Raw genomic sequence first — 24,759 nt, 5'->3', positions numbered from 1 at the left:
AGAAGAGAGAAGAGAGAAGAGAGAAGAGAGAAGAGAGAAGAGAGAAAAGGAGAGGAGAAGAGAAGAGAAGGAGGCGGTGATTGCGTTTTGTGACCGATGCTTTTGTTTTGGACTTATGGCATACCTACCTAGGTTAGGTGCCTAATGGGAGTCCGAAGCGATGGGGATGAATGAATGAGTCTCTTGGTACCTAGGCGTGGTGAGTATACGTGAAGTGAGTACCTATAAGCGAGGGGAGTTGAGGTGAGGTGAGGTGAGGTGAGGTGAGGTGAGGTGAGCTGTGAGGTATGGTAAGGTAGGTAAGTAGGAAACAAAGAGCTCAAACTTGTATACTCACCTAATCTAGGTAGGCTGAGGACTTATTCCAGCAGCACTGTACAATTACATTTTATCCATACCTACTACATGTTTCTACCATAGGTATACCATATTCTCAATCATCTTTTTAACCCCCTCTAAACTAATTCCGCAACGGCATCTCTAAGACTTACCTGCCTACCGTCTATACCTATGTATGCAGTAAGTTCAACGTTCCTCCACCACCTAAGATTTCATTCCCATTCCCATCCCCATTTCCTTTGTCCAAGACTCAATCAATTAATCAATCAAAAGCCAATTAAACTAACTAACTAACTGCATCTTCTATTCTGCTCTATTCCATTCTATTCTATTGTATTCTGTTCCGTCCCGTGTTCTGTTCTACTCTACATACCTACCTCTAGTTACCTCCCCAATTCTGCTTTCAACCAAGGAATGCGCCCCCTTTTTTCTCCTACTCACTACCAACCACCGAATCCGGTAACCCTCACAAACGGAAACATCCCCCATCAAACAAAAACAAGCCCATCCAATTCTCACAAACAGCACCCCCCAAAACAAAACAGATTCCGGCTCAATTCTTTTGTCATGTCAGCATAGAAAGAAAGAAGAAAAAAAAACGCCGAAAACCTCAAGTAGTAAGTGCAAGCAAAAAAATCCCCCCCTCAGAAAAACACTTCCTCTGTCTTCTTATTATCTCAGCCTAGGCACCAACCAGAACGATATTTTGGAGACTCCCAAAAACCAGAATCCATAAATTTTTTTTTATTCTTTTCCCTTTGTCTGCATCAGACAACCCTTTTCATTCTCGATTGTTCTTTTACCTACTAACTCGCATAAAGTGCCCATCTGTCATCTAAGCTAAGCATTTCTTGTCTCTTCTCATCCATCTTGTTCAAGGTGTCTCTTCCCCGAGAAAAATAAGATAAAAACAATACAAAACAATACATCATCATCGGGGTCATCGTCATCTAAGACCCTCGTAAGAATCCGTGCGCAAAAGAAGATAACAGAAAGGGGGGTGCAAAAAGAAGAGAAGAGAAGAAAAGTGACAGTACCAACCAAGTACCTACTATAAGTTCACCTAGGTTTCGACATCACACCAACCGCCAAAATGTCAGCCCAAAGACCCAACTGGATGCAGCGAAGACCCAGGGCCGGCGGCAACCAACAGCAACAAGGCAAACCCCAAGCCAACAGAACCACGACGCCCAAGACCACCAAGCCCGCCGCGATGATCGTCGTCGACAGAGCGAAGGACTACCCCAAGAGCTTCCTGGAGGCGAGCTACCACGCCATCTTCGGGGACCCGGACCTGAAATGGGGCGTCTTCCACGCGCACGTGCGGCAGGCGCGCAAGGAGGACCGGTGGGTCGAGTGGAGCATGCGGGACATCGCCGAAAAGGTGCCGGACGACGCGGACCCGAGCCGTAAGAACGAGAACGTGACGCCGCAAGCGCACCGACACTACCGGTTCGCCGAAGAGGTGAACCGCTGGGTCGCGCCCGCGCGCATTGACTTCAACGACCTACTGCAGCGCCGCTCCCACCCGGCCGACTACGACGACGACTTCTACAAGCTGCACTTCGGGAACCTGTATGACAAGACCGTCGAGTTCGCCACCAAGTGGTTCGACGGCGGCATCAACTACCGCCGGGTCGCGCCGGACATCGGCATCTGGGACACGAATCTGCCCCCACAGTTCATCAACTACGCGATCGAGGTCGCCCACGAAGATCCGGGCCATAGCAGCTGGGCCGCCATGATGAACGACCCTACCCAGCGTAGGTGGCTTGTCATTGGTATACTCGGCAAGATTATGCAAAAGAAGATCTTCAATGAGCTTCTATTCGGAGCAGACCCTAATCTCGCTCAGGAATTGGAAAGGGACGACCTCCTTTACGCAGACAAGGAAGGTGAGTGGAATATCCCCCCAAGCCCCAATCATTTCTTTCTTCTCCTTCTCCTTCTTCTCTTCCTTCATTATACGTAGATATCCTTGCTAACATTGCTGCTACTAACCAAAGGTTATCATCGCAAGCAGCAGCGTCTCATCAAGATACGATGGTCATTAGGTGAGCGACGGTCAGCTTTGATTCCCAGTAACTTCTGGAACGAAGTGGATGACCTGGCGGCCCGGGTGACGGAGATATTTTTGCCGCTTTTGAACATGTTGCAGTTGTCGATGCCCGACAGCAAGACTTGGTTTAAGCCGGAAATGTTCTTGTGTGAACTTCACTATATCCTGGCCTACGCCGGCATGTTTCAGGTCTGCACGGCCATCTCGCCCTCCATCTTCAAATATATATTCGCCACGCCCAGCGCTCGCATGGACTACAACCAAGAGAGTCAAGCCGATATGGGACTTTATTCCCAGTCCCTGGAGGCGCACACGAAGAAAGACAAGGCATCCATCGAATATATGCGCAGGAGCGTTGCCGGGCAGCCCGTTGGAGACGCGCCTAAGGACGTGGGAACCAAAGTGCCGAAAACCTTGGCCGAGCTAGCCATAGAAGAGCACCATCGCATCCGCGGCGCCAAGGTCAAGATCGCCATCTTCCCCAAACTCACCCGTTATACGCCTAGGCACAAGAACAAGGGCCTTCCCCCCGAGCCCACTGCGGAACAGTATAGGGATCGCAACTTCATGCAGAAATTCATGGACGATAACGTCGATGAAATGGAGGGCCAGATTATCTCCGAGATCTCGGACTGCATGGTAGTCTACTACCAAGGCCGCATGTATCCCCGAGACGGCAATGAAGGGGCACTGATGCTGAATTGTCACCTGAACCGCAGGGTGCGAAAAACCAACGGCCTACTAGCCTTGGTCGGCTGGCTCATCAAGTCTCTGTTCATGCTGGCCAGAAGATTGTTCTGGCATCTTGCCGTACTTACGATCAGCATTGCAGTCATTGCTGGTGTAAGTTGGCTGTTAACAAAGTTATACAGCGAACTCGACATTTACATGATCTTCTCTTACATCTGGTTCTGGGGCTGGGCTTGTGTCCTTCCCATCACCGCCATCGCAACTTCCTTCCTCCCTATGGACAAATTAACCAAGGGTTTATTGATTCTCGGAGCGTTTGGAAGCCAGGTAATCTGGGCCATGGTGTACAGGCAGTCGTTGACCGCTGCACTTCTCGCCGACAACCTCAACAACCTCGGCAATGCGGCCCAACCATCGCCCAATCTAGCCGACAACCTAGGTGGAGTGTTCGGCCAAAACCTGGGTGGAGACCTGGGAGGTATTTCCAATGATCCTGATATCCTCTCTGGATTGTCTTGAGCGGATTGTCTTGGGCGATTCAAGAACTCCTAGTTGTATGAGGTGTGCAAACGAAGAAGATATGTAAATGTTAGGAGTTGTCAGTATAGAGCACCATTGGAGGGTTAGTTGTGCATTCATGGGTGATAAGCCTTTGCACTTCCTTCGCCTCTTCTCTCTTTTCTACTTTGTTTTGTTTTTGTTTTGTTGTTTAGGCTTTAGTTTTCGGGTAATTTTCTGTCCAACCCGCATGTACCTTGCAGTCGGTCTTACATTAGGAAGATAAAATATTAAAATATTTTACCCGGAATGATTCGCCTATTCTGACGTGCTTACCTACCTAAGTAGGCTCGTACTGTTTTTGATATAGTGTAGACGTGTAGATATAGGTGTCTCCACCTACCTAGGCCCTAGGGTAGGTATCCATGGATGTAATTCTATACCACCATGAGCAGCTACAACTAGTAATTTCCACCGAGTCTTCAAATAGGTCATCGTCAACCTTGCTATCGCGCTTCTAGTTACGCGACCTGAGAATATTGCCATAAACAGCGACACAGCTACCCATAAAAGCAGCGCTATCGACAATATAGCTATAAGCTATACAATACGGTCAGCATTAGTTTTCATGATGAAAAGAGAAGGCCACAAACTTTGGCCAAGTATAGTATCCACCCTTTCAGACACATTAGGAATAGTTAATGTGGAAAACCTACATCAGAATATGCTTGAATGGGCAATGTTTCTTACACAACTGCCGACGCGAATTGGAGTAGTCATGCAAACCCGTCCCTATCTCCGCATATGAGCCCTCGGCCGTTACGCGGCAGATATGGGAATAAAAAGGGGCAACAGACCTGGAATTGTTGCGTTCTTACACACCTATACTCAAAAGTCCTTGGGATAATACAATGGCTCTACCCAGATACGCAGACCCCGTATATCAGACGGCTCACGATGACGCTTTTTCGAAGCCGCTGTTTGCCAAGATCGAAGCTGTTCTGCCACCAGATGTGAGTAGCGAGGATTTCGCGCAAGCCATCAAGCAAATTACAGAAGCGCTGGGGAAAGATGCTGTTTTCACAGGTGATGATCTGAAGGATTACGTTGACCCGTATGAAATACCCGAGTCTGGGCATGGAAGAAATGTGCCGAGCGCTGCGGTCTGGTAAGAGATGCATATCCCCCCATAAATTCGTTATGCACACTTGTTAATCTGTGAGGTGGTAGTCCGGACTCGGTGCCGCAACTTCAGGCTCTCCTAAAGATAGTAAATCAATATAAAATACCCGTATGGACGTTCTCTCGGGGAAAGAATTTTGGGTTCGCTTTGTTGAATCTCCTGAGCATATTGAGCGAGAAAAGACTAACACAATACGCAGCTATGGAGGGCCAGCGCCTCGCGTTTCGGGGTGCATCGCTCTGGACCTGCATCGAATGAACAAAGTTTTGGAACTGAATGAGAAATTTGCTTATGCGGTAGTTGAACCAGGAGTCACCTTTGGTGATCTGTATGAGCATTGTGCGAAGAACAAATACAAGGTCTGGCCAAGCACAGCATCGCTCGGATGGGGCAGTGTTATTGGTAACGTGAGTGCCCACTTTCCAGGTTGTTATGAAGAAGATATGGATCCCATCCTAACCTAAGCGCTTAGGCTCTTGATAGGGGCTTGGGATTTCTCCCAACGGGTGTGCACCACGAAAACATAGCCGGCATGGAAGTTGTTCTTGCAAACGGTGATGTGGTTCGTACGGGACAGTTTGCCATGTCCAACTCCCCGTCGGCGCATGTGACAAACCTGGCCTTCGGTCCCACCATCGATGGGCTCTTCCTGCAAAGCAACCTGGGAATAGTGACCAAAATGGGTGTTCACCTGACGAAACAACCGCAGTCTTACATGGCTTGTTCGTTCGATGTGCCGGAATTCGAAGACATCAAGACCATTGTCGATGTCTTCGGAGAGCTGCGACGGAACGGCACTATACCATACATGTTTTATGTATTCTATATTGCGGAATGGGCCACCATGTTCGGCAAGCATTCCGAATGGTGGGCTGGCGAAGGGCCAATTCCGGACTGGAGACTCAAAGAGATGCAGAAGGAACTGGATACGGGCGCATGGACAGTGAAATTCGGACTATACGGGCCGACGCAGATCGTCAAGGCTCAGTTCGATGAGGTGCAGAGAGTAACGAGTGAGAAAGCACCAACCGGTCGTCTTCAACAGTCTCTATTCACCGGAGAAAACGGAGGACTTCTCGAGGCAACAGCTGTTTCTGACGTCTATGGTGGCGTGAGAGTAGGCATCCCCAGCATGTGGAATATACCGATGGTGAACTATTACAACAACCGCGAGGACTCGGTTGGTGCACACACCGCCTACTCACCCATCGTACCTCTGGAGGGCGAGACCATATTAGAATGGGCGCAGACGGCCAAGGCCATTTGTGAGGCAGAGGGGTTTGATTACTTGTGCGACTTCTTCATGCATGAACGGTATGCCATCTTCGTTACTATGCTGCTATTCGACAAGACTAGTAAGGAACAGCGAACCGGCATAGACAAGATTTTCAAAAGACTTTTTGAAGAAGGTAGCAAGCGTGGCTTCGCCAAATACCGAGCACATTTGGGTCATATGGGTATGTTTTTCTTTTCCCTAGAACTTGAATGCGGTTGAAAAGAGAAGAATGAACTGACCAAGCGATATTCAGATATGAATGCCGAGCTCTTCGACTTCAACGACCATGCGTATCGTCGCTTCGTAGAGACATTGAAGGTTAGCTTTTCCCCTCTTTTTCGTTTCGAGATATGATAAATTGATAATTCGCGATGATGTACTGAACTTGTTTATAGGCGTCCTTGGATCCTAACGGTATCCTGTCTCCAGGGAAGATGGGGATTTGGCCAGAGAGACTGAAACGATTTAGGAACTTGGAGTAAAAATACTGGTATTGGTGCTTAGTCATCCAGGGTCTACCTGCCTCACCACTTCAAATATTGTGGTGAGAGAAAGTATAAGGTATACCTACATGTAGTAGTTTACTTCAGGTACTTCGTAGTCATGTGACAGGACCTGCTAGTGGGACTGCCAAGAATTCATAAGATCAATACAATGGTCAAGTTTTACTCCGTACATACATACCTACCTACAATGTACATATCGTCATCTGTTCGTTTTTAGCCATCCAAGTTTAATCTTGTCATCCTAGGTATGTATCTATGAGATGTGTGAGATGCAGCAGAAAACCCAGGTTGAACTAAGTAGTACGAGCCTAAAAACAAACACCACCAAAAAACCACAACAACTACTATGCTTTACTTACCCCAGGTGCCTAGGTACCTAACTGGGTATCTTGTCTAGCTTTCCTATGAAAAGGGGCACAGCACACATTATGACGGTTTCATAGTCACTACCTAGTACACTTGCCTATGTACATAGGTAGGAAACTATGATGTATCCACCATCCATCCATACACACCTAACGTATCACTTACTATCAAGTCAAAGAGAGAGGAGAGGAAGCACAACAATGTGTAGGTAGTAACTTTTTTATACATAGGTATGTACGTATATTATATTGCTTAAAAAACCACCAGGGGGGGAGGGTGTCCCGATATCCCATCCCATCCCCATCCCATCCCATTCCCACCCATCCCTCCACCCCGCTCAAACTAATAGCAATTCTTCGACTTCGAAAGGTAGTTCTTGCCCACATTCGAGCACGCGCACTTGGAGTACTTCGTCCCCGTCGTGTTGACATCCCAGTCGACGTCCTTCTCTGGGCAGAGCAGCCAGCGATCAAGATTGCTAACCCAGTGGGAGAAGCCCTTGAAGACGCCGATGTTGTAGAGGCACTCGGGCGTGTGCGCCGTGATGTCCTTGTTCTTCATGTCGACCTGCCCGCTCGAGTCCGGGTGCTTGCGCGCGCAGTCGATCGCGTTGTTGTACATGAGCCCCACGTCCAGCGCCCCGATGTTCGGGTCCATCATCTTGTCGATGATGGCTTCCTGTTGTCCGTCGGCGGTCAGGTAGTCGTTGCGCTGGTTGCGCATCCACAGGTCCGCGCACCCGCCTTGGATCCAGAAACGCTTGCCCTCGGCGAGGCAGTCCTTCTCGGACTTGATCGCCGTGTTGATGTAGATGAAGTAGCCAAACTGCCGCAGAGTCTGGACTGCCATCGACCGCCGGAGGTTGAGGCCCCATTTTTCTTTCAGGGGTGACATTTCCGAGTCGATGTCCATGACCAGGAAGCGCCCCTTGTCGAAGTACTTGCCAACGTTGGTGCTGCGGCCACTGCCCTTCAGGTTCGGCAGGTCCTTGGTCGACAGCTTAGAGTTGCTGGGGTCAAACCCTTTCATCGCTAACCTACCCAGAGACTCCAGCGAGTCTATGCCGGACTCGAACGTGCTCTCCAGCGCCCCCTTAACCGCGTCTTCCACCTCCTGGTCCGTCGGCTCGCCCGTGAGCCGGTGCTGCGCGGTTCCGGAAACGCCCAAGTTGATCACACCCAATATGCCGGTGAAGATACCGCCGAGCAGTGCGTTTCCCGAAGCGAGGGCCGCGAGCACCACGAATATACCGGAGATGAGAGACGGGATGGGTGACACGTCGCCCTTCCTGCCGGGCCTGAACGCGTTGAGGAGTTGCGGAATATGCAGCATCTCGGTGACGGTCTTCGTCACCATCCACGTGCTCAGATATTGCAGCACTTCGTAGTGCGCCTTGGCCGCCATGCGGATCCAGTACATGCGCGTGTCCTTGAAAGAAGAGCAGCGCTGCGGGGAGTCGCACTTCCCGCCCCCCAGCGTGTCGCAGTAGTTCTCAGGGGCCACTTCCGCGCCCGCAAAGGCCTTGTCCATCCTGCTGAACCACTGCTTCTCGCCGTTCTTCTTCACCCAGTCGTCAAGGAACTTGCCGACCCCGAGCCCCGTGTCCTCCCATATGAACTCTCGGTACTTGGTGATGTCTGCGTTCTTCAGATCACACTTTGTACATATGTCCGGGTTCAGTCTGCACTGCTGGGACTGTGATACAGGAGGAGCGGCCCGGGAAAGTATCAGGTCTGAGGGTACAGAGCCGGGAGCGGCATTAGCGAGGAGGAAGGTAGTCGTCAAGAGACTTATAATCATTGGGTATCTTAGTGTCATGATAGGCTAAATAGAATGTGAATGATGATCTTATAAAACAGCTTGTAGCAAACCTTGAATACTGGGACCAAGTCAGGGTCTCGTGGATTTATATACATATATGCATAATTTCGAGACTCATAATATTCTTCGAGCTCGCTCGCTGCACCCTCTTCGCCATTGCTTCGCGGCACAGTAAAAGATCATCTAGGCTTCTGAGTATGGGGTTTTCGGGTTCGGGGGCTTAATCTCTAGAGGGATCTCTAGGGATTCTCTTGCGGCGAGTAATTTTACCTACCTAGCAGGTGTTGTACCTACCATGTCTGCCCAGGGGTACTTACTAAGGTAGGTAGGTAGACAGACACAATGCTTGAATCCTCGAACCACTCGATCCACAGGAAGGAATGAAAAAATATTTTACTCATTTCATCTAAGTACCTAGGTATATTTCTTTGTTTTGCCCCCCCCCCCCCCCCCCTTCCCCCTTCTGATCTCTTTCTTTGTGGGGAAGTCTTGCCGAATCCATCGCTTAGGTACAGTATGATACGGCTGGCTATATCTGATCCATATATTTGAGGGTTACATAAGAATAGAGGGGGGCTATATAGAACAGAAAAAAAAGAAAAGAAAGAAAAAAGCAAAAATAAACGTCAAAACACTAGACTCTCTTACTAGTAATAGTAGTTAGAGACTCTTAAAAAAAAGTCTTGGTATTATTATCTTTTCATACTTTACTTGACTTGCCAACTGAATCCTTCGTCTATGGGGCATGATCGGGAGATATCACACAATTATGTAAGTCTCGACGCCAAACTTGTACGAGCTACCTAGTCCAACGTAGTTCCGTTCCTGGAGGGTTGCACTTCCAAGGATGTAAATAACCTTTTTTTTTTTTTTTTTAGTAATGAGACGATACTTATTAACTAGGTACACTAGCAGGGCTATATTGGTATGTGGGGAAAAAGGCTGAGAGAAGTGTGGGGTTTTAAATCTGGGGAATGTTGTGGGGCGTTCCTCGGAGAAAAACTTGAAGCAAGGTAAGGCCTGTTTGCTATGTACATGAAAGACACCAGTGCTGCGCTGCTGCACACGTGGGAGGGATGACAGGTACGTACTAGGTACCTAGTAGGGTAATGCTCGACTACCTGGTAACGTCATATCAATACAAACGCATCACATCTATGGACGATCAAGATGCCAGATCATATCGTACTCTAAGTTCCAGATATCCTATAAAATCCACCCAGGCAAGCATCCCACATAAGACGGTAAGTAAAACTTTTCATTTCTCAAGATCAAAATGAATATACAGTCAAAATAAAAGCCTCAAACGTCGTCTGTTATCGGCCGTCGGCGGCGAGCTCTGAACATTCAATATATTCCAGCTTCTATTTATATCTCTTCCAAGTTAATAATGTGGGGTTGCTAGTGCCTTTCCATCCCATATCCCTGTCGTCAATACAATCCCTGCCCGCATCTCGTCGGCTGTCACATAAAATCTACCGCTTGTCCACATGTCAGTCGCATCATGCCGTATGACCTGATCTAGTTAACTGCCTAGCTATTAGCGGTGGCTAAAGGTTGAGTTGGAGAAGTTGGCAGAACCCACGTCACAACCCAACAACGCTGAAGGATGCTAATAAGGGCGTGTGAGCTGTACTACTACGGCAACTAGGCTTTTCGACATTGCAAGCATGCCTGCCTATCTAGACGTATAGCATGAACAACAAAAATGACAGGAAGCTGAGCATGTGTGAATAACCGACTAAGGTATACAAGTTTTCCAAGATATACCATTCCTGCCTCATGAAGCAAGTACATAACCCTAGTAGTTACCTGCCAGGTAGGAATAGCAGGATCGCCCACCCGTACGCAGCGCTGTGAAATATATCTATCGACGTAGATATTTACTCGGGTAATTTAGGTAAAGTGTAGCGGGTGGGCGGGTAGGAAAAAGAAAGTAGGCATCATATTGCGAAGTTCGCAAACCCAACCCAACCCAACCGCCCAAGCAAAAGCCAAGTTAACCTAGGTATGTTAGTTTACTTACTTCGCCCTCGAGGTCTCGCTTGGCCTTTCTTGCAGTTCCCTACGGGTGGATGGATAGATAGATACGGCGCAGGTCCTATCCTGTCCTGTCCTGTCCCTGCGCAAATCGTGGAACTTACTAGGTGAGTTACCTAGTACGATGCAGCCTTACAGCCTAGGCTACCTCACAGATTACAGATCTTCCCCCTTCATTACCCAGGTTAGGTGCGGTGCTGAAGATCCGATACGATGAGTCTGCATAGAACCCATCTACCTACCTACCTACCTAGCCAGGTTGGCTAGGTAATTAGTTAGGTAGGAAGATAGTAGGTATATAAGGGCTGAGGATCGAGGCGTCTGGTAGATCCAGCCAAGAACCAAGGCGACACCACACCACACCATCGTACCAACAACCTGTCACACCATCCCATCCCATCCCATCCCTCGCCTTCTCCAGTCTCCAGTCTATATGCGCAGAAGAATCCATAGGAAGGAAGCTGTTGCCCGCGCCTCTTACTTCATATTAATGCACAACACAATTCAATTCAAGAATGTGAGTCTTAACCTACCTAGCCACTGGGCCCTGGGCACTTGACTAGGTGCGTTACATCCTAAACGTCATCCCCTTTTGAGGTGTCGGTGTTGGGAGGATCAGAACCTTAATACGCCCCCCCCCCCCCTGTCTTGGGCTTGGCTTGGCTTGGCTTGACTTTCCCCATACTACTATGCGGCGTAAGGTAAGAAAGATCCTAGCGGTTTTAGGCGAGTGGCAGTAGCTGGCAAGGGAAATGCTTCTCCTGAAATCCGGGGGAGTTTGCATCGGCGCTAGCTAAGGCTAAAGAGGTTTGATTTTACGGTACCCACCGCATTCTCTTGCTTATTACTTTCTCCGCGGCTGTGGTGAGGGAACTCATCATGATATGATACTTAACCTAGGTAGTTGCCCGTCTCTTTTTTTTTTAAACTCGTCGACATAAAGAAAGAGCTTTGGCAATAATATCATCTTCAACGGCACTTGCGTGGCCTAACCTAGTACCTATTATCTGTTAGGTAGGCATAAGATAAATCCTGGATCAATTTCATTCCGAAACACTCACTTCTAAACCATCATATAAACATAACTTGCCTACCTAGGTAGCTATAGTAAACGAGTTGTACCAAATACGGAACTCTTTCCCTCCAACCCGAAGCATCAGGAGTCTACCTGGGGGTGCTAGGACAAAGACTGCTACAGTGCTATACGTATTCTCCTCCCTATTCTCCGGAAAGATGTTAGTAAGACATCCCTTCGAGGTTGCATCAACGGTGTTCCAGGCTTGTTGTGCGTCTTCCAACTTAGGTGACATATACCCAAGCCTCTTCTTACCGATGAGTGTTTTAACATCTATCATCCACACTACCAACGACAATGACAATATTTCTAACTCACCTCCCCCCTTCCTCCCCCTTTCCCTTTCCCTTCCTTTCTACCTACCTAGGTAGCCTTACCTTTCCAAGCAGCAAAGCAACAACTAATATTCAGAAGAAAAAAAGACGCCCAAAAACCTTGGAAGCCAGTACGAAGGCAAACAACAACCTCAACTGCATGTAATCCTCCCTAGCCCCCTTACCTCCCTCCCTCCCTCCTTACTTGCCTAATTACTTAGGTACCTAGGTATACCGTATATATCCATAATACCATACCATATCAGGACTAATAACAGCTAGACACAATCATTATAGGCGTTTAGATACCTACTCCCGCAGTTAACTTTGAGAATCCGGAATAAGAAAGCCTAAGCTTTTACTGAAAGAACACACGCACACATAGAAACACACATAGAAAGAGAGAGATAAATGGTATATAAGTAGATTGTCTCAAAATTGATATATACTCCCAGGTAGATCATGTACAAGATGCCATCCATAGTAAGTACCAGTATTTATTTATTTATCCCAAGCTCTAGATAACGGGGTAGTTAAAACGGTGATATTCGAGTCGTACATCCACTTCCACATCCCTCACGTTCGTTCCTGGATGTCTCATTAGTGATAACTGATCAGATTCCTCCCATGAATCCGATCCGGCCCATTGCAAGGCCATTGTCCATCCAGTTTTGCCAGTTGAACCCTTCATCTAGGTCCATCTCCATGTTGACATCTCGGCTCCCTATAGTGGGCGTATTCGTTGTTGTACTGCCATTCCAGCTGTCAGACCACATCCAAGGTGGCGGGTTGTCCTCGATGAAACCTTGCGAAGGGGGGACCGTTGTTGGCTGATAGACATCGTTGCCAATAGTACCAATGGGCTCATTGGCTAAAACACGGGATCCACTAGGCGGCTGCCCGCCCCCTTCCGTCAAGTAGGCGCCGTTGCTTGTATATGCGGCTCCGAAGATATCCTGACTGTCGAGATACGGTTGCGATATCATCTGATCAACGTAGTGTAGACCATTCTGAGAGACTCCAACCGGTACCTTCCTCTCTTCTGGGGCATCGTCGGAAGATGGAAGAGCTTTAGGTTCCTCAACCCCGACTAGCTTGCGCCACTGTTCTTGGGCCACAACGCTTCGGACTGAATTAGAAAGGTGCTTGAAGCTATCCGGCTGCGTTCTTTGCTTCTCGTCAAAGTCTAACTGGCGCGCGGCTTCGGGATCTGCCTTTAAGCGCCGTATTTCCTCTTCCCTGCGGCGCTTCGCCTGGGCCATCAGCTTGCGTAGCGGAACCCAAACCCCGGGTCGGGACCGCTCCGTCGCATCAGAGGCATGGAAGGTTGCGTTGAGAACTATCCAGGCCCGCTCGACCGATGCCGTCCAGGGCAGACGGCACACCTCAAGCAATAGATAGGCCACGGCGTGCCACTGCCCGTATGTTTGGAAAAGCCATCGCCATTGTTTACATCTGGCTTCAGAGTTCAAAACCCTCGTACATTCGACTACCTCGAGAGATGCCATGAATAAGCGATATCGGAAATCTTTGTGAATATCTTGCCCTGTCGGATGCAGTATCATTGGCTGGTAGATGATCAAGCTCATTTTGGCCATGATTAGCCGTGCGATCATGGAGGCAACCCAGTGCAACACGTCCGTATCCTTGTCGCCGCACGTACTCAGGTATAGCTTCTCGATGCGCTCGTAACATTCGAGAAGCATTTCGTCGCTTTCCGCCTCCGTGCTCCTAGATCGGCACGGGGCCAAGCCATTAGTAGAAAAGTGTATCCGCCTGGCTAGGGCGCAGATCTCATAACGAATGAGACAAAAGGTCATATCCGTCGGTCCCATCTTTTCTTCCGGAAAATCTGTCATTTCCGGATTCATGTCTACATCGTCAATATTTAGCGGAAATCTCGTATCATATGTCCGTTCTGCGATCGTTAACTCGGTCCCTTGGTCTTCCGCCGATCGGAGATCGAGTATGCATATAGCCCACCACAGCCGGCGACGCATCTCGACGTCGAAGGGGCTCAAGTCGTCAAACTTGGTGCCCTCCCTATGTATTCCGAGCGACTGAGAGATGCGGATAGCGAGACCAGTAAGCGTCCAGGTGAATCGAGTATCGTCATACCGCCGGACAAGGATTAGGAAGATTGTAAAGGCTTGCAGGACGATCAGTTCTGACGTGACGAGGAAATTCGCCTTCGCGAGAGCCTGCTCTGTGGCGAAGCGATACCGTTGTATGAGCTCTCCCTTCTCGGTGCCAAAATTGACTCTGACCTAAAGACGATAATCAGCTCACATTATTTTCAGGTAGCCATTAAAAAGGGACAGAGAGAATCATACCTCTTCATCTTCCATAGAAGTGATGGAAGCGTAGTAGATAGAAAACATGAGAGCCTCCACCCCCGGCGAGATGTCGTGCATATTACTCCGTAGCGCACGGATAGTCTTGTTCATAGACGGCACGTGCAATATCTTGACCAATGGCTCGACATTCTCTTGGTAGACCTGCCAGAGAAAGGGTATCTGAGACGGCAAGGGATGCATCTTCCGCAGGTCAACGTTCGTGGAACTGTATCCGAGCACGAACCCGTGATGGTCAACCTGGTCCGGATAGGGATGGACAGCGCCCGGGCTGCTGTCTTCATCTGAGCCTTCCGAGTCTACCTCGTTGAGCATCTCCGTCTCGGCGCGCAGCTGGTTAATCTGTAGAATTTCGTTAGTTGGAAAACAGCTACCAGATACCCGTAAGTCGCATACCTCATCGTTGATCTTAGACCAGAACGCGCTGCTCACGTATCGTGTGCGACCTTTCTCATTGAGGACCAATCTCCCAAAAGATTTATTAACCTCTCCTGACGGGCTCTTCGGCGTAAAAGCCGATTCGCTAGTCCGAGAAACAAACTTCGCCGGGTCCGCTGGCGGGTAACCTCCGGGAAGATTTTCGCTGTATACGATCTCGTTTTGTCTTCGCCGCTCTTTCTCTTGTTGTGCGTTATCTATCGCTGTCTCTGGCGAAGTCCCGCCGCAGACGGATGGATTTCTCGCCGTCTCGATTTCGATCTGCCCGCTCAAGTCCTCTACTATACTTTCCAGTTTCCGCAACCGCTTCATCAGCTCCATTTCGCGTTCGCTCGTCTGTTTTGGTGGGGCATTGGGATCCTTTATGCGCGGTCGCCGGGGAGCGCGACCAGGCGCAGGGAAAACGCATTGGATATGGGCTTTGCGACAGTTGCCACAAGGCATAAACTTGTCGCACCTGACTTTTCGGCGACGGCACTTTGAGAATGAGTTAGTCAATGCGTCCTCTATGAAGCCATGTTTCGGAAGTAAAAGAGGATAAGTTGCTAAAGTCAGCTCGCTAAGGACAAACTAATTCCAGAGACTAGTTTCCCATACTCGAGAGTTCCCGAGACAGGCCAGAAAGGACAATAAACAACCCTCGATGGTACTTACTGTTACGCAACTGCGCGGATTCAGCGCAGACGAGGGCGTAGTGGACGGATCGAGGCTAATGGGACCAGAGGGTGCGTGAGAGGCGGGATTGGCTACCGACAAAGGATCTTGCGGAGTTGAGACGGTGGTAGGCGAGCTGATAGAGTTGTCGTTCGGGGACGAGCGAGATGATGATTCCATAGGAGTCGGACGGCTCAGAGGAATAGAAATTGAAGATGCGCCAGACATTATACGGGGGAACCACCGGCGACACCCATAAGTAGATTAGGTAGGTATCTTATCTCCAATTGCTGCTGTCTCCCGGTTTTTTTTTTTCTTCCTTCTTTTTCCCTTTGCCCTTTACCCCTTCTTCCTTCTCTTCCCTTATCAATCCCTTTCCTCTTCCTTTTCTTTCTCAATGTAGATTTCTAGGTAGGTTAGGTTAGGTATATAATATTACAGAGAGATCTACGCGGCCAGGCGGGTCAACCGGGAGTTATTATTGAGACAAAAGTGAGCTGAAGATAATTTGTTTCTCTTGACTTTCATCGGTGGCGAATATGAGTTATGTTGAGTTATGTATTGTCTTTGATGTCTGAATAGTAGTGTACCTACGAAGTTGCCAAGTAAAAAGCTTAATATGGATATGATTGTATGGATAAGATTGTATGGATATGATTGATATGGATGTGATTGATATGGAGATTGGTAATGATTAACTTGAACTTTTCTGTCGTCCGTCAAAAAAAACAAGCCTTGGACGGTTGAACGGTCAGTTAACCCCTCCAGGGTGCAGTTTAGTTCAAGGTTCAGTTGTTGGAAAAAGATGATTGATCTAAGAAAAAGTGGCTTAGCTGAAGGCGGGGCGGTTGAAAGGTCAATTGTACGCCGTAGTACTTGCATGAGATTTCTGGGATTTTCCTCTTTCACCGTCTTATTGCCGCGGCTTGAAGTCGGGAATAATAAGATCAGCTTACTACTAGGTATAATTAGGCCTAGTACTCTGTGACGTGACGTTCTAGGTTACAACTATCATATTAGAGTTAGAGTTAGAACGACTGCCACATGACAGTTGACACATTTCAGCCACAGCAGATCAGTCACTCGAGTACACCGATATGATTGGCTTTTGAAATTCAGCCAATGGAATTTGAAGCTAGCCAATGCCAGCCGGCTTAGAAAGGTGACCAGGCCGCTACGACATCGAAGGTACCTAACTAAGGGTTGAATGCGTCCAAGCTGGCGATTACGGGAGATACGGGCGGCTGAACATTTTACGTGGAATTTAGATCAGCGATCGGCTCCGAAAACAAAACTGGTACCGAAGCGGAAGCATTTTTATTAGATAAGCTTAGTTATATGGCACAACTTAAAGCTAGGCGTTCCTTGGAATACCGAAACGGTCATCCCGTTCGCCGAAAAATAGAAATATGAACACAGTTGAGACAAAGTAAGTCACGTGATGGCACGTATTGTTGTAACTTGGAACCGACACTGAGACACTTGAGTCGGACAAAGGGCTCCGTCATACTACTACGGTCATACCCTAGGTAGGGTAAGGTGCTTGATTGAACAGACCCTCGGGAAAACCATCCTAGTCAGGTAAAGCGCGAATCGAAAGTTGGTTCTCGAAAGAATTGGCCATGTATCTAGGTACCTACCGAGGTATGTAACCAAGCACATTGTCGTCAGTTTCACATCATCAACCAATTGACTTCATTCATGTTTAAAAAAAAAAAAGAAAAAGAAAAAGATTGTTGAATATATACCTTGTAACACACTATAATGTAAATTATAATTACATAGTTCTCATATTCAATACTTTAATATATCTATCAATTTACCTACCTACCTCACCTAGCAAGGTAGACAACGTGCCCCAAAATGTCCGTTACAACAAATCCCAAGGCCATGCGGGCCTGGACCTACACCTCAGCAAGCCAAGGCCTAGAGAAGAGCGTCAAGCTAGTTGAGGACGCCTCCCCGCCCTTCCTCCAGGAGCTTCCGGCCGACGGCATCCTCGTCAAAGTCCGCTACAGCGCCCTCAACCCGGCGGACCACAAGATCCCCGAGCTAGGCCTCCTGGGACGCGTGATCGTCTCCGTCCCCGCAACCCCGGGCCTGGACTTCGCCGGGGTCGTCGTCCGCATCGGCGATGCCATCCCCGACGACGCCTTCCTCGTCGGCGACCAGGTCTTCGGACGGATAGCCCCCGGCCAGCACGGCACCCTCGGCGAGTACGTCTGTGCGCGGATGGACGGGTGCGCCGTCCTGCCCAAGGGCGTCTCCCTCGAGGATGCCAGCTGCATCGGCACGGCCGGGCAGACGGCATACCAATGCATTGTGCCGAACGTCAAGGAAGGGGACAAAGTGTTCATCAACGGCGGCAGCGGCGGAACAGGGACGTTCGGGATCCAGATTGCCAAGGCCGTCGGTTGCTTCGTGACGGTCTCCTGCTCCGCAAAAAACGCTGATCTGTGCCGCAGCCTCGGCGCCGATGAAATCGTCGACTACACGACCGAGGACGTGAGCCAAGTCCTGAAGTCCAAGGGCCCCGTCTACAAGCTGGTCGTCGACAACGTCGGCAGCTCGCCACGGGACCTTTTCAAGGCCGCCGACCACTTCCTGCTCCCCGACGGCAAGTTCGTGCAGATCGGCGCGGGGCTGTCGTTCGGCGACATCACGGCCACGGCATCGAGGATGATGCTGCCGACGTATCTGGGAGGTGGCAAGAGCCAATACCAGTGGGTTGTTACCGAGAACCACCACGAGCACCTAGAGAAGCTGGGAAACTGGATGAAGGAGGGCAAGATAAAGGTTATCATTGACGAGGTCTTCGAGTACGCGGAAGTACCGAAGGCGGTCGAGTTTCTAAAGAAGGGGCATTTGAAAGGGAAGATTGTCGTGCGAGGATGCACTTGATGGGTTTAACAGACTTAGAAATGGATGACTGATTGACTGGATGGGATTGGGTAATACTTAGTTTGTAGCTGGCTATTTGGAAATGAACAAAATCTTTGAAACTTACCTAGGTGTTTTGTGATCTGGAACCCCGTTCCTTCTTTTTGGTTCAAGAGATACTAGAACGATGCTCATTTTACTTAGATGCTCGAAAGCTTTTCTGTCATCCAAGTCGGTGAGTACCTAGGTAGCAACAAACTCGGTCCATAAAACAGGTATCTAACATTTCATTTTGGTGTTTGAGAGAGTATTCTCAAGTAGGTACCTGTTAGCTATTACTCACTCTCAGAACCTATCATCATCCATATAACAGTTGATTAGTTTGACGATATTCATTGTATCGCCCTTCTCCTCCTCCCCACTCAGCAAACATACCGATCTAAGAAAAGGACAAGCTCATAACGCAACGGCCAGCAATTCCTTTCAACCGTGCTTCAAAGACGTAATATAACAATACCTACGTATTGAGTAACTCTTCACATCCTCGTAACAGTAGCTTTGTTTTACTGATCTAGAACTAGCATCACTGAACAGAACAATCGGCACTGTCCATACGAACAAATACCTAGGTACGTAGATATATATATACCTATATATAACGGTCTCACCATCGCACCTAATGAACAACTGCCTACCTACCACCCACCTACCTAAAAACCAACACAACACAACACAACACAGACACCTACCTAGGTTACACACACCCCAGAAACAATCCAAACCTCCCAATCCCAATCCCAACCCCCAATCAAAATGGCACCCCCCCACGTCCCTCCCCCTCCTCCCCCCCAAGCCCCCACCCCATCCACAACCCCATCCAACCCCCCCTCTTCCTCCCTCCCACCCACCGACGGCCAGGCGTGCCGGTGCGTCGAGCCTCCACCCCCACCCCCTCGCCTCAACCTCTCCCGCTGGCTCGCAGCGCAGTGCAAAGAGCGGGGCGTCGTGGTTCCGCGCGGAGACGGGGGGGAGTTTGTGCGGTGGCTCGTGGGGCAGGGGCGCCAGGACAGGGAGTATGTGCGGTGGCTCGCGGCGCGGGAGCGCGGCGGTGAAGGTAAAGGTAAAGGGGAGCGCGTCGACCTCTCGCGCTGGCTCGCGGAGCAGTGTCGGGAGCGGGGGGTTATGGTTCCGAGGGAGGGGGAAGACGAGGAAGATGATGATGACGATGAAGGAGATGAGGATTATGAGGATGATGAGGAGGACGATGATGATGACGAAGACGACGACGACGACGATGAAGACGACGATGGTGGACATGAACACGAATACAGATGTCACAATTGTCTCATGACCGAGTTGCAAGAACTGTGCCAAGACGAAGATCTAGACGACGTGTGGAGCTACATCGTTAAAAAAGAAGAAGAGAAGGCGTCTGAAACAGTAGATGCCTAAGCTGTACCTAGGTAGGTACCTAGTAGGTAGGTACATACCAGGTTCAATATAAATATAAATATAAATAAAAATCCAAGATCAAGATGAAGAACACGCAACAATCTCGCAAGTTGGTTCACGGCCAGATGTGAAGAACGTGATGCTAGTTACATATAACCACATTGCTCCTTGTGGACACAATGCTAATTATGAATATAATCGTCAGATATTATTTAGAAAACGACGACCGGTGCAGCTGCGTAAGGGGGGGGATGAGGATGAGGATGTTGGGGCTTGTCATGAGGTTGATAGTACCTCCGAGGTTAAGGAGCATGATGGGCCAGGGGAAGTTCTACGGAAGCAATGGGACATCAATACAACCTACGACTACTAAAGGGTGCGAGGATTCAACATACAAGCACTCGCCAAGCTGCACTGTTCACGGTTAAAAATAGAATTTGTGTATCTAGGTAGTAAGTAGTATTATGATATACAAGGTGACGGTTGTTGGTGATGGTGATGATGGTAGCGATATTGGCAGTTGGCCGGAAAATCTTTTCTTTGGGCCCAACAATAACCTTGAACGTGTGATATCTTCTTCTCCCGCCGCTTTCTAAAATATATCTATAGCGAGGAGTTGTATTCCCTTTATCCCGTGACTCTTTGAGCTTGCAATCGCTCGCAAATGCTTTCTACTACCTGCCGAGCCTTGATACTGCTTCGGCTAAGATGAGACTGCCCTCATGAACCAACTCCTAGGTGACTTCGTAGAACTCCTGCATAGCCACTCCCTACATGAATTCCGACGCAAGACCCAACGCAAACCTACCGAACGCGTAGCGTGATCGACACCCATAAACCTAGTAGTTACTCTCGAGTGTCATTCGATAACTGAGGTCCCTCTCGATTGCATTTCATTTGTTTTTGTTTTTGATTTGATTTTATGATATAGAAATGGGTCATAGTTCTTCATCGTCTCGATGCAGCTGCACGATCTACAGCAGCGGAGCTCTTGGTTGTCATGGAGAGCCCGTTAGCAGTAGCACCGGGAGCTGGGGTGGTGCTCCGAGTGGGAGGAGCAGATCGGTTATGAGCCATATGCGCCTGGACCAGGTGACCAGCGGCGAGAGCACTGCAAAGAGAAAGTTCACCAGCGAGGACTGCCGCACCCACAATGCGAGCAAGGCGACGGGAATTTTCTCCAGGACTTGTCGGATGAGAACCGCGAACTCCAAGCATGTCAAGCATGGCGCCTTGTGGTTCTAGGATGGTACCACCACCAAGGGTTCCCACCTCGATAGACGGCATAGATACAGAGATTTGGAGGGATCCGCGTAGGCTGTAGTAAGTTAGCACGAGATTCGATATGGATAGGGATTATAGATAAACGTACTTCTTCATAATAGTAATACAGTTGCAGCTCTCCACAACCTGTGCAGGGTCCTGTCCAGTGGCGATAAAGAGGGCGGCGACAATATTGGCGGCGTGGGCATTGAAACCTCCAACTGAGGCAGCCATGGCGGAACCAATCAAATTCTTGGATATGTTGAGTTCCACCAAGCTATCAACGTCGCTCTTTAGTACGGCTTGGACTACGTCGCCGGGGATAATAGCCTCGGCGACTACACCTTTGCCACGACCGTCGATCCAGTTGATAGCAGCAGGCTTCTTGTCAATGCAATAGTTTCCAGATACGGAGACGATAGACATGTCCTCGAAGCCACCCTCGGTAGCCATGATCTTTAATGCGTGCTCAACGCCCTTGGAAATCATGTTCATACCCATAGCATCACCAGTAGTTGTCTTGAACCGAATGTACAAGTTGGTTCCCGCAAGAGCCGTCTTCATCGTTTGTAGTCGAGCAAATCGGGACGTGGAGTTAAAGGCCTTCTTCATGACAGACTGGCCCGCCTCAGAATCGATCCAGAGTTTCGCGGCTCCTGCACGCTCAAGCGTCTCGAACTGCACACAAGGTCCACGAGTCATTCCGTCACTTGTCAAGACAGTTATGGCGCCGCCACCAGCGTTGATGGCCTTGCAGCCGCGACTTGTGCTGGCGACGAGAACACCTTCCGTAGTTGCCATGGGGATGAAATAGCTTTGACCATCAATGACGAGGGGACCAGCGACACCAACAGGGATGGGCATGTAACCGATAACGTTTTCGCAGCATGCACCTAGGACTTGCGCCCAGTTATAGTTCTCGTAAGGGAGCTTAGAACGTTCCAAGAGGCCGGTGACGTCGGCCGTGGCTCGAGTCCGCGCGATAACACTTCGGCGAACCTTGACGGCTCTTGTGCAGTCTTTCAGATTCTTTTCTAGAGAGTAACCAGGGATTTTGCCTTGAAGTGACAGAGTCACCACCTCCTCATCCGTCATCTCAAGGTAGCGTTTCTCGGACAGCAACTTCTCCAGCTCTCCTGGGACTCTCGGTACCTTGGGTGACTTCGGTCGCTGGGAAACAAGCGCCTGGATTGTGCTCTCGTCATCGGTATACGCGGGGGTTTCGGGCCGATCGGGTATCGTCTGCGGGACCTGTTTCGGTTCCATCTCGCCCAAAGGTAGGGTCGCAGATTGTGTCTCGTTGAATTTCTCGGCAGCGGCAAGTTCCTGTGGGTTGATAGGGTGGTCAGGTAGATTCGGATCCCGGATACCCCATCTAGCCACATTGAAAAGATAGCCATTGAGCGCTACACTCATGGCTAGGGCGACGACAATCCATTTAGAAAGAATAGGATCTTCCAAGCTGGTGAGAAGGCTGCCGACCATACGCCCTCCAATACCATAACCGCGCAGATGGGTGTAACTCTCACCCATGCCGTTTTGTCCGTCGCCGTAGCCTAAAGGAGGTTCCGCATAATGGATTGAAGGGAACGTTAATTCGTACTTGATCGGAGTAAGGACAGTCACGATTGTGGGTTGAGAGTGGCTCTTGGCAGTGAAGAGAATCTCGTCGAGCCCGCTGGAAGCGACCTTGAAAGGGTCAAGAGGCGGCGAACTAACAACCCCGCCCAAGCCCCCTGCCCACGAAGAAATGCTAGAGATATCAGAAGTTCGGAAAGGAATCGTGGCAATATTGATGACGTTAACAGCAACAAAGCCTAGAATCATCCAGAACTTGAATTTGGGAACGCTGCTACTCTTCAGGTCCTTGCCAAAAAGGGGCTCGTCAATAGGTTCCTTGCCGTCTTGCGCAGGCCAGTCGTTGCTCTTAGCAACGTTCTCGGCAACGCGGTGGCTTACACCATCGTCTTCCAACGCCCTCCGCATCTCGACATGGCGTCTGATGCGGTTGACCTCGAGTTTGATGCACAAAATAGCAGTGTAGAAGGTAAAAAGCAGGATGCAGTCGAAGAAGAGGATCCAGGCGGCCAAGAAGCAGAACTGCTGGAGGCCACCCTGCACGCCAGACGCGGCCCCGGCAACGAGTATCAGGATCTCAATGACGTAGTCGCGGACAATCTCATAGCCCCTGTCCTTGATGGCGCGTTGGACAGCGTAGTGTATGATACCCTCGGAAGAGACAGGCGACTTTTTGTTTTCTCTCTTTTCATCGGGTCGGCGGTGCTCTAAAGCGTGGGACAAGACGGCACGAGTGAGGGCAATATTTTTCTCAAAGCCGATTGTCACAACCAAAAACGGAAGACCCTCGGAGAGCAAAACCATGCCAATGGGGACACCAAGCTTGGTGGTAACGTTCAAGCCAAACAGGAAAGCAAAGGTAGATGAAAATAGGACGCTAATGGCCAGCCAGACGTTCGAGCCCATCTTCCTCATGGACAAGAACAAGGAGACAAAGGTCAGGTGCATAGACAGATATCCAAGCACCATAATGATGATATCGAGCGTCTCAGCATTCTTGATCAAGTCAATGAACTCAGTCCAGGCGTTATGAAGCCATCGAATGACACTGCTTCTGGTATAACCCTTGGCAACCTTCATAATCCACATCTTCTGCTCTTCGTTGCCGAGCTCAGTCTCGCGTGATTCCTGTCCAGGTACATCATTCGGAATTTCTTGCGCCACAGCGAGGAACGCGGGCGCCTCGCTGTACTCGACGGCGAAGGCTAGAGAGCTGTCCTGGGAATAAGCTGCGAGAGTGTTCGAAGTCGAAGGTAGATGCGAGATACTAAGATTCTGCGGCAGAGGGACGATGTGAGGTTGCGGGGCAGTCTGAGGCGCATCGGGAGAAGAACCGGGGAAGACCAAGGTGACCAGCGCGAGGTGTTGGGAGTTGTTAGGGATCGGGGAACCCGAGTCAAAGCTCTGCCATTTCCACGATGTTTCGGGGCCGGTTCGCAAGCTCCTGCTCCCCTCTACTAGGGAAGACCAATCGGCATTCCTGGTACTTCTGGTCACATCTAACAAGCTCTCCTTTACGATACCGACATAAGTGGTGCTAGCTATTAAGGCAACAACAACGATAGTATGGATGGGGTGTAGACAAGCTATCTTGGAGACGAATTGAAGAATAGGGGTGACTTTTTGATTCGTCTTGGAGGGAGGGATAGGTGTATCGGTAGGCTGCTCGCCGCGAAAGCGGGAGGGAAGGAATGAAGAGGCAATCATGATTTGCTCTACCGCCGAGGCATTTGCAGTAACTAGATATATCGTCGACTCATATAATTCCTACTGAGATTTTTTATAATGTTAGTTCTTGTGCTTTCTTGTGCTTGGCTTAGACAATGATGGATCCCCATTGTGAATGTCTTACTTGTAGAAATATGTTTGGGAGTAGTAGAGTAAAGTCGAATAGAGGTCAGGGGGTCAGTCAGGAAAGCTACCTGCAGTGCTTATCCGAAGTCAAAGAGAACGGACGAGGGGGGATTGATAAG

General features: G+C 49.4%; 7 protein-coding genes across 7 annotated transcripts; 4 read left to right on the top strand and 3 right to left on the bottom strand.

Annotated features, from left to right (window-relative positions):
* Positions 1-1,432: 1,432 nt before the first annotated feature.
* GGS25DRAFT_534972 (uncharacterized protein) lies at positions 1,433-4,192 on the top strand (the record flags this gene model as incomplete). Its single annotated transcript, XM_049265828.1, has 2 exons — positions 1,433-2,234; positions 2,346-4,192. 2 exons carry the CDS (start codon positions 1,433-1,435, stop codon positions 3,605-3,607), a joined length of 2,064 nt encoding a protein of 687 aa, XP_049113429.1. The 3' UTR covers positions 3,608-4,192.
* A 305-nt stretch (positions 4,193-4,497) lies between these two features.
* GGS25DRAFT_525817 (putative vanilly-alcohol oxidase) lies at positions 4,498-6,527 on the top strand (the record flags this gene model as incomplete). The annotated part of the gene is made up of 6 exons (XM_049264870.1): positions 4,498-4,754; positions 4,817-4,909; positions 4,969-5,176; positions 5,242-6,226; positions 6,299-6,363; positions 6,441-6,527. 6 exons carry the CDS (start codon positions 4,498-4,500, stop codon positions 6,525-6,527), a joined length of 1,695 nt encoding a protein of 564 aa, XP_049113428.1.
* Positions 6,528-6,707: 180 nt separating this feature from the next.
* GGS25DRAFT_508631 (uncharacterized protein) lies at positions 6,708-9,157 on the bottom strand. Its single transcript, XM_049262493.1, has 2 exons — positions 8,789-9,157; positions 6,708-8,706 (listed from the first exon to the last, which is right to left on the bottom strand). The coding sequence occupies exon 2, from the start codon at positions 8,445-8,447 to the stop codon at positions 7,260-7,262; it is 1,188 nt and encodes a 395-aa protein (XP_049113427.1). The 5' UTR covers positions 8,448-8,706; positions 8,789-9,157; the 3' UTR covers positions 6,708-7,259.
* Positions 9,158-12,457: 3,300 nt separating this feature from the next.
* On the bottom strand, positions 12,458-16,468 carry GGS25DRAFT_464638 (fungal-specific transcription factor domain-containing protein). The gene is made up of 3 exons (XM_049258956.1): positions 15,614-16,468; positions 14,501-15,436; positions 12,458-14,434 (listed from the first exon to the last, which is right to left on the bottom strand). Exons 1-3 carry the CDS (start codon positions 15,839-15,841, stop codon positions 12,782-12,784), a joined length of 2,817 nt encoding a protein of 938 aa, XP_049113426.1. The 5' UTR covers positions 15,842-16,468; the 3' UTR covers positions 12,458-12,781.
* Positions 16,469-17,283: 815 nt separating this feature from the next.
* GGS25DRAFT_508614 (reticulon-4-interacting protein 1, mitochondrial precursor) lies at positions 17,284-18,797 on the top strand. The gene has a single exon (XM_049262492.1). It carries the CDS (start codon positions 17,477-17,479, stop codon positions 18,512-18,514), a length of 1,038 nt encoding a protein of 345 aa, XP_049113425.1. The 5' UTR covers positions 17,284-17,476; the 3' UTR covers positions 18,515-18,797.
* A 509-nt stretch (positions 18,798-19,306) lies between these two features.
* GGS25DRAFT_525813 (uncharacterized protein) lies at positions 19,307-19,945 on the top strand (the record flags this gene model as incomplete). The annotated part of the gene is made up of 1 exon (XM_049264869.1): positions 19,307-19,945. The coding sequence occupies one exon, from the start codon at positions 19,307-19,309 to the stop codon at positions 19,943-19,945; it is 639 nt and encodes a 212-aa protein (XP_049113424.1).
* Positions 19,946-20,345: 400 nt separating this feature from the next.
* Positions 20,346-24,649, bottom strand: GGS25DRAFT_508613 (3-hydroxy-3-methylglutaryl-CoA reductase). Its single transcript, XM_049262491.1, has 2 exons — positions 21,318-24,649; positions 20,346-21,263 (listed from the first exon to the last, which is right to left on the bottom strand). The coding sequence occupies exons 1-2, from the start codon at positions 24,491-24,493 to the stop codon at positions 20,894-20,896; spliced, it is 3,546 nt and encodes a 1,181-aa protein (XP_049113423.1). The 5' UTR covers positions 24,494-24,649; the 3' UTR covers positions 20,346-20,893.
* Positions 24,650-24,759: the final 110 nt, after the last annotated feature.

This window comes from Hypoxylon fragiforme (genome assembly GCF_022984875.1).
Source record: "Hypoxylon fragiforme strain CBS 206.31 chromosome Unknown GGS25scaffold_9, whole genome shotgun sequence".
In the NCBI taxonomy this organism is placed as follows: domain Eukaryota; kingdom Fungi; phylum Ascomycota; class Sordariomycetes; order Xylariales; family Hypoxylaceae; genus Hypoxylon; species Hypoxylon fragiforme.
Note: the sequence above shows the minus strand (reverse complement) of the source record. Positions and strands in the feature narration are given on the sequence as shown.

Excerpts from the sequence above, each read along its gene's own strand:
- GGS25DRAFT_508631 (XM_049262493.1), bottom strand. The coding sequence starts at position 8,447 with ATGGACAAGGCCTTTGCGGGCGCGGAAGTGGCCCCTGAGAACTACTGC.
- GGS25DRAFT_464638 (XM_049258956.1), bottom strand. The coding sequence starts at position 15,841 with ATGTCTGGCGCATCTTCAATTTCTATTCCTCTGAGCCGTCCGACTCCT. Across the intron at positions 15,437-15,613 it reads ATCCGCGCAGTTGCGTAACA|TGCCGTCGCCGAAAAGTCAG; the intron begins GTAAGTACCATC and ends TCATTCTCAAAG. Across the intron at positions 14,435-14,500 it reads CTTCTATGGAAGATGAAGAG|GTCAGAGTCAATTTTGGCAC; the intron begins GTATGATTCTCT and ends TATCGTCTTTAG.
- GGS25DRAFT_508614 (XM_049262492.1), top strand. The coding sequence starts at position 17,477 with ATGTCCGTTACAACAAATCCCAAGGCCATGCGGGCCTGGACCTACACC.
- GGS25DRAFT_508613 (XM_049262491.1), bottom strand. The coding sequence starts at position 24,493 with ATGATTGCCTCTTCATTCCTTCCCTCCCGCTTTCGCGGCGAGCAGCCT. Across the intron at positions 21,264-21,317 it reads TGTATTACTATTATGAAGAA|CCTACGCGGATCCCTCCAAA; the intron begins GTACGTTTATCT and ends AACTTACTACAG.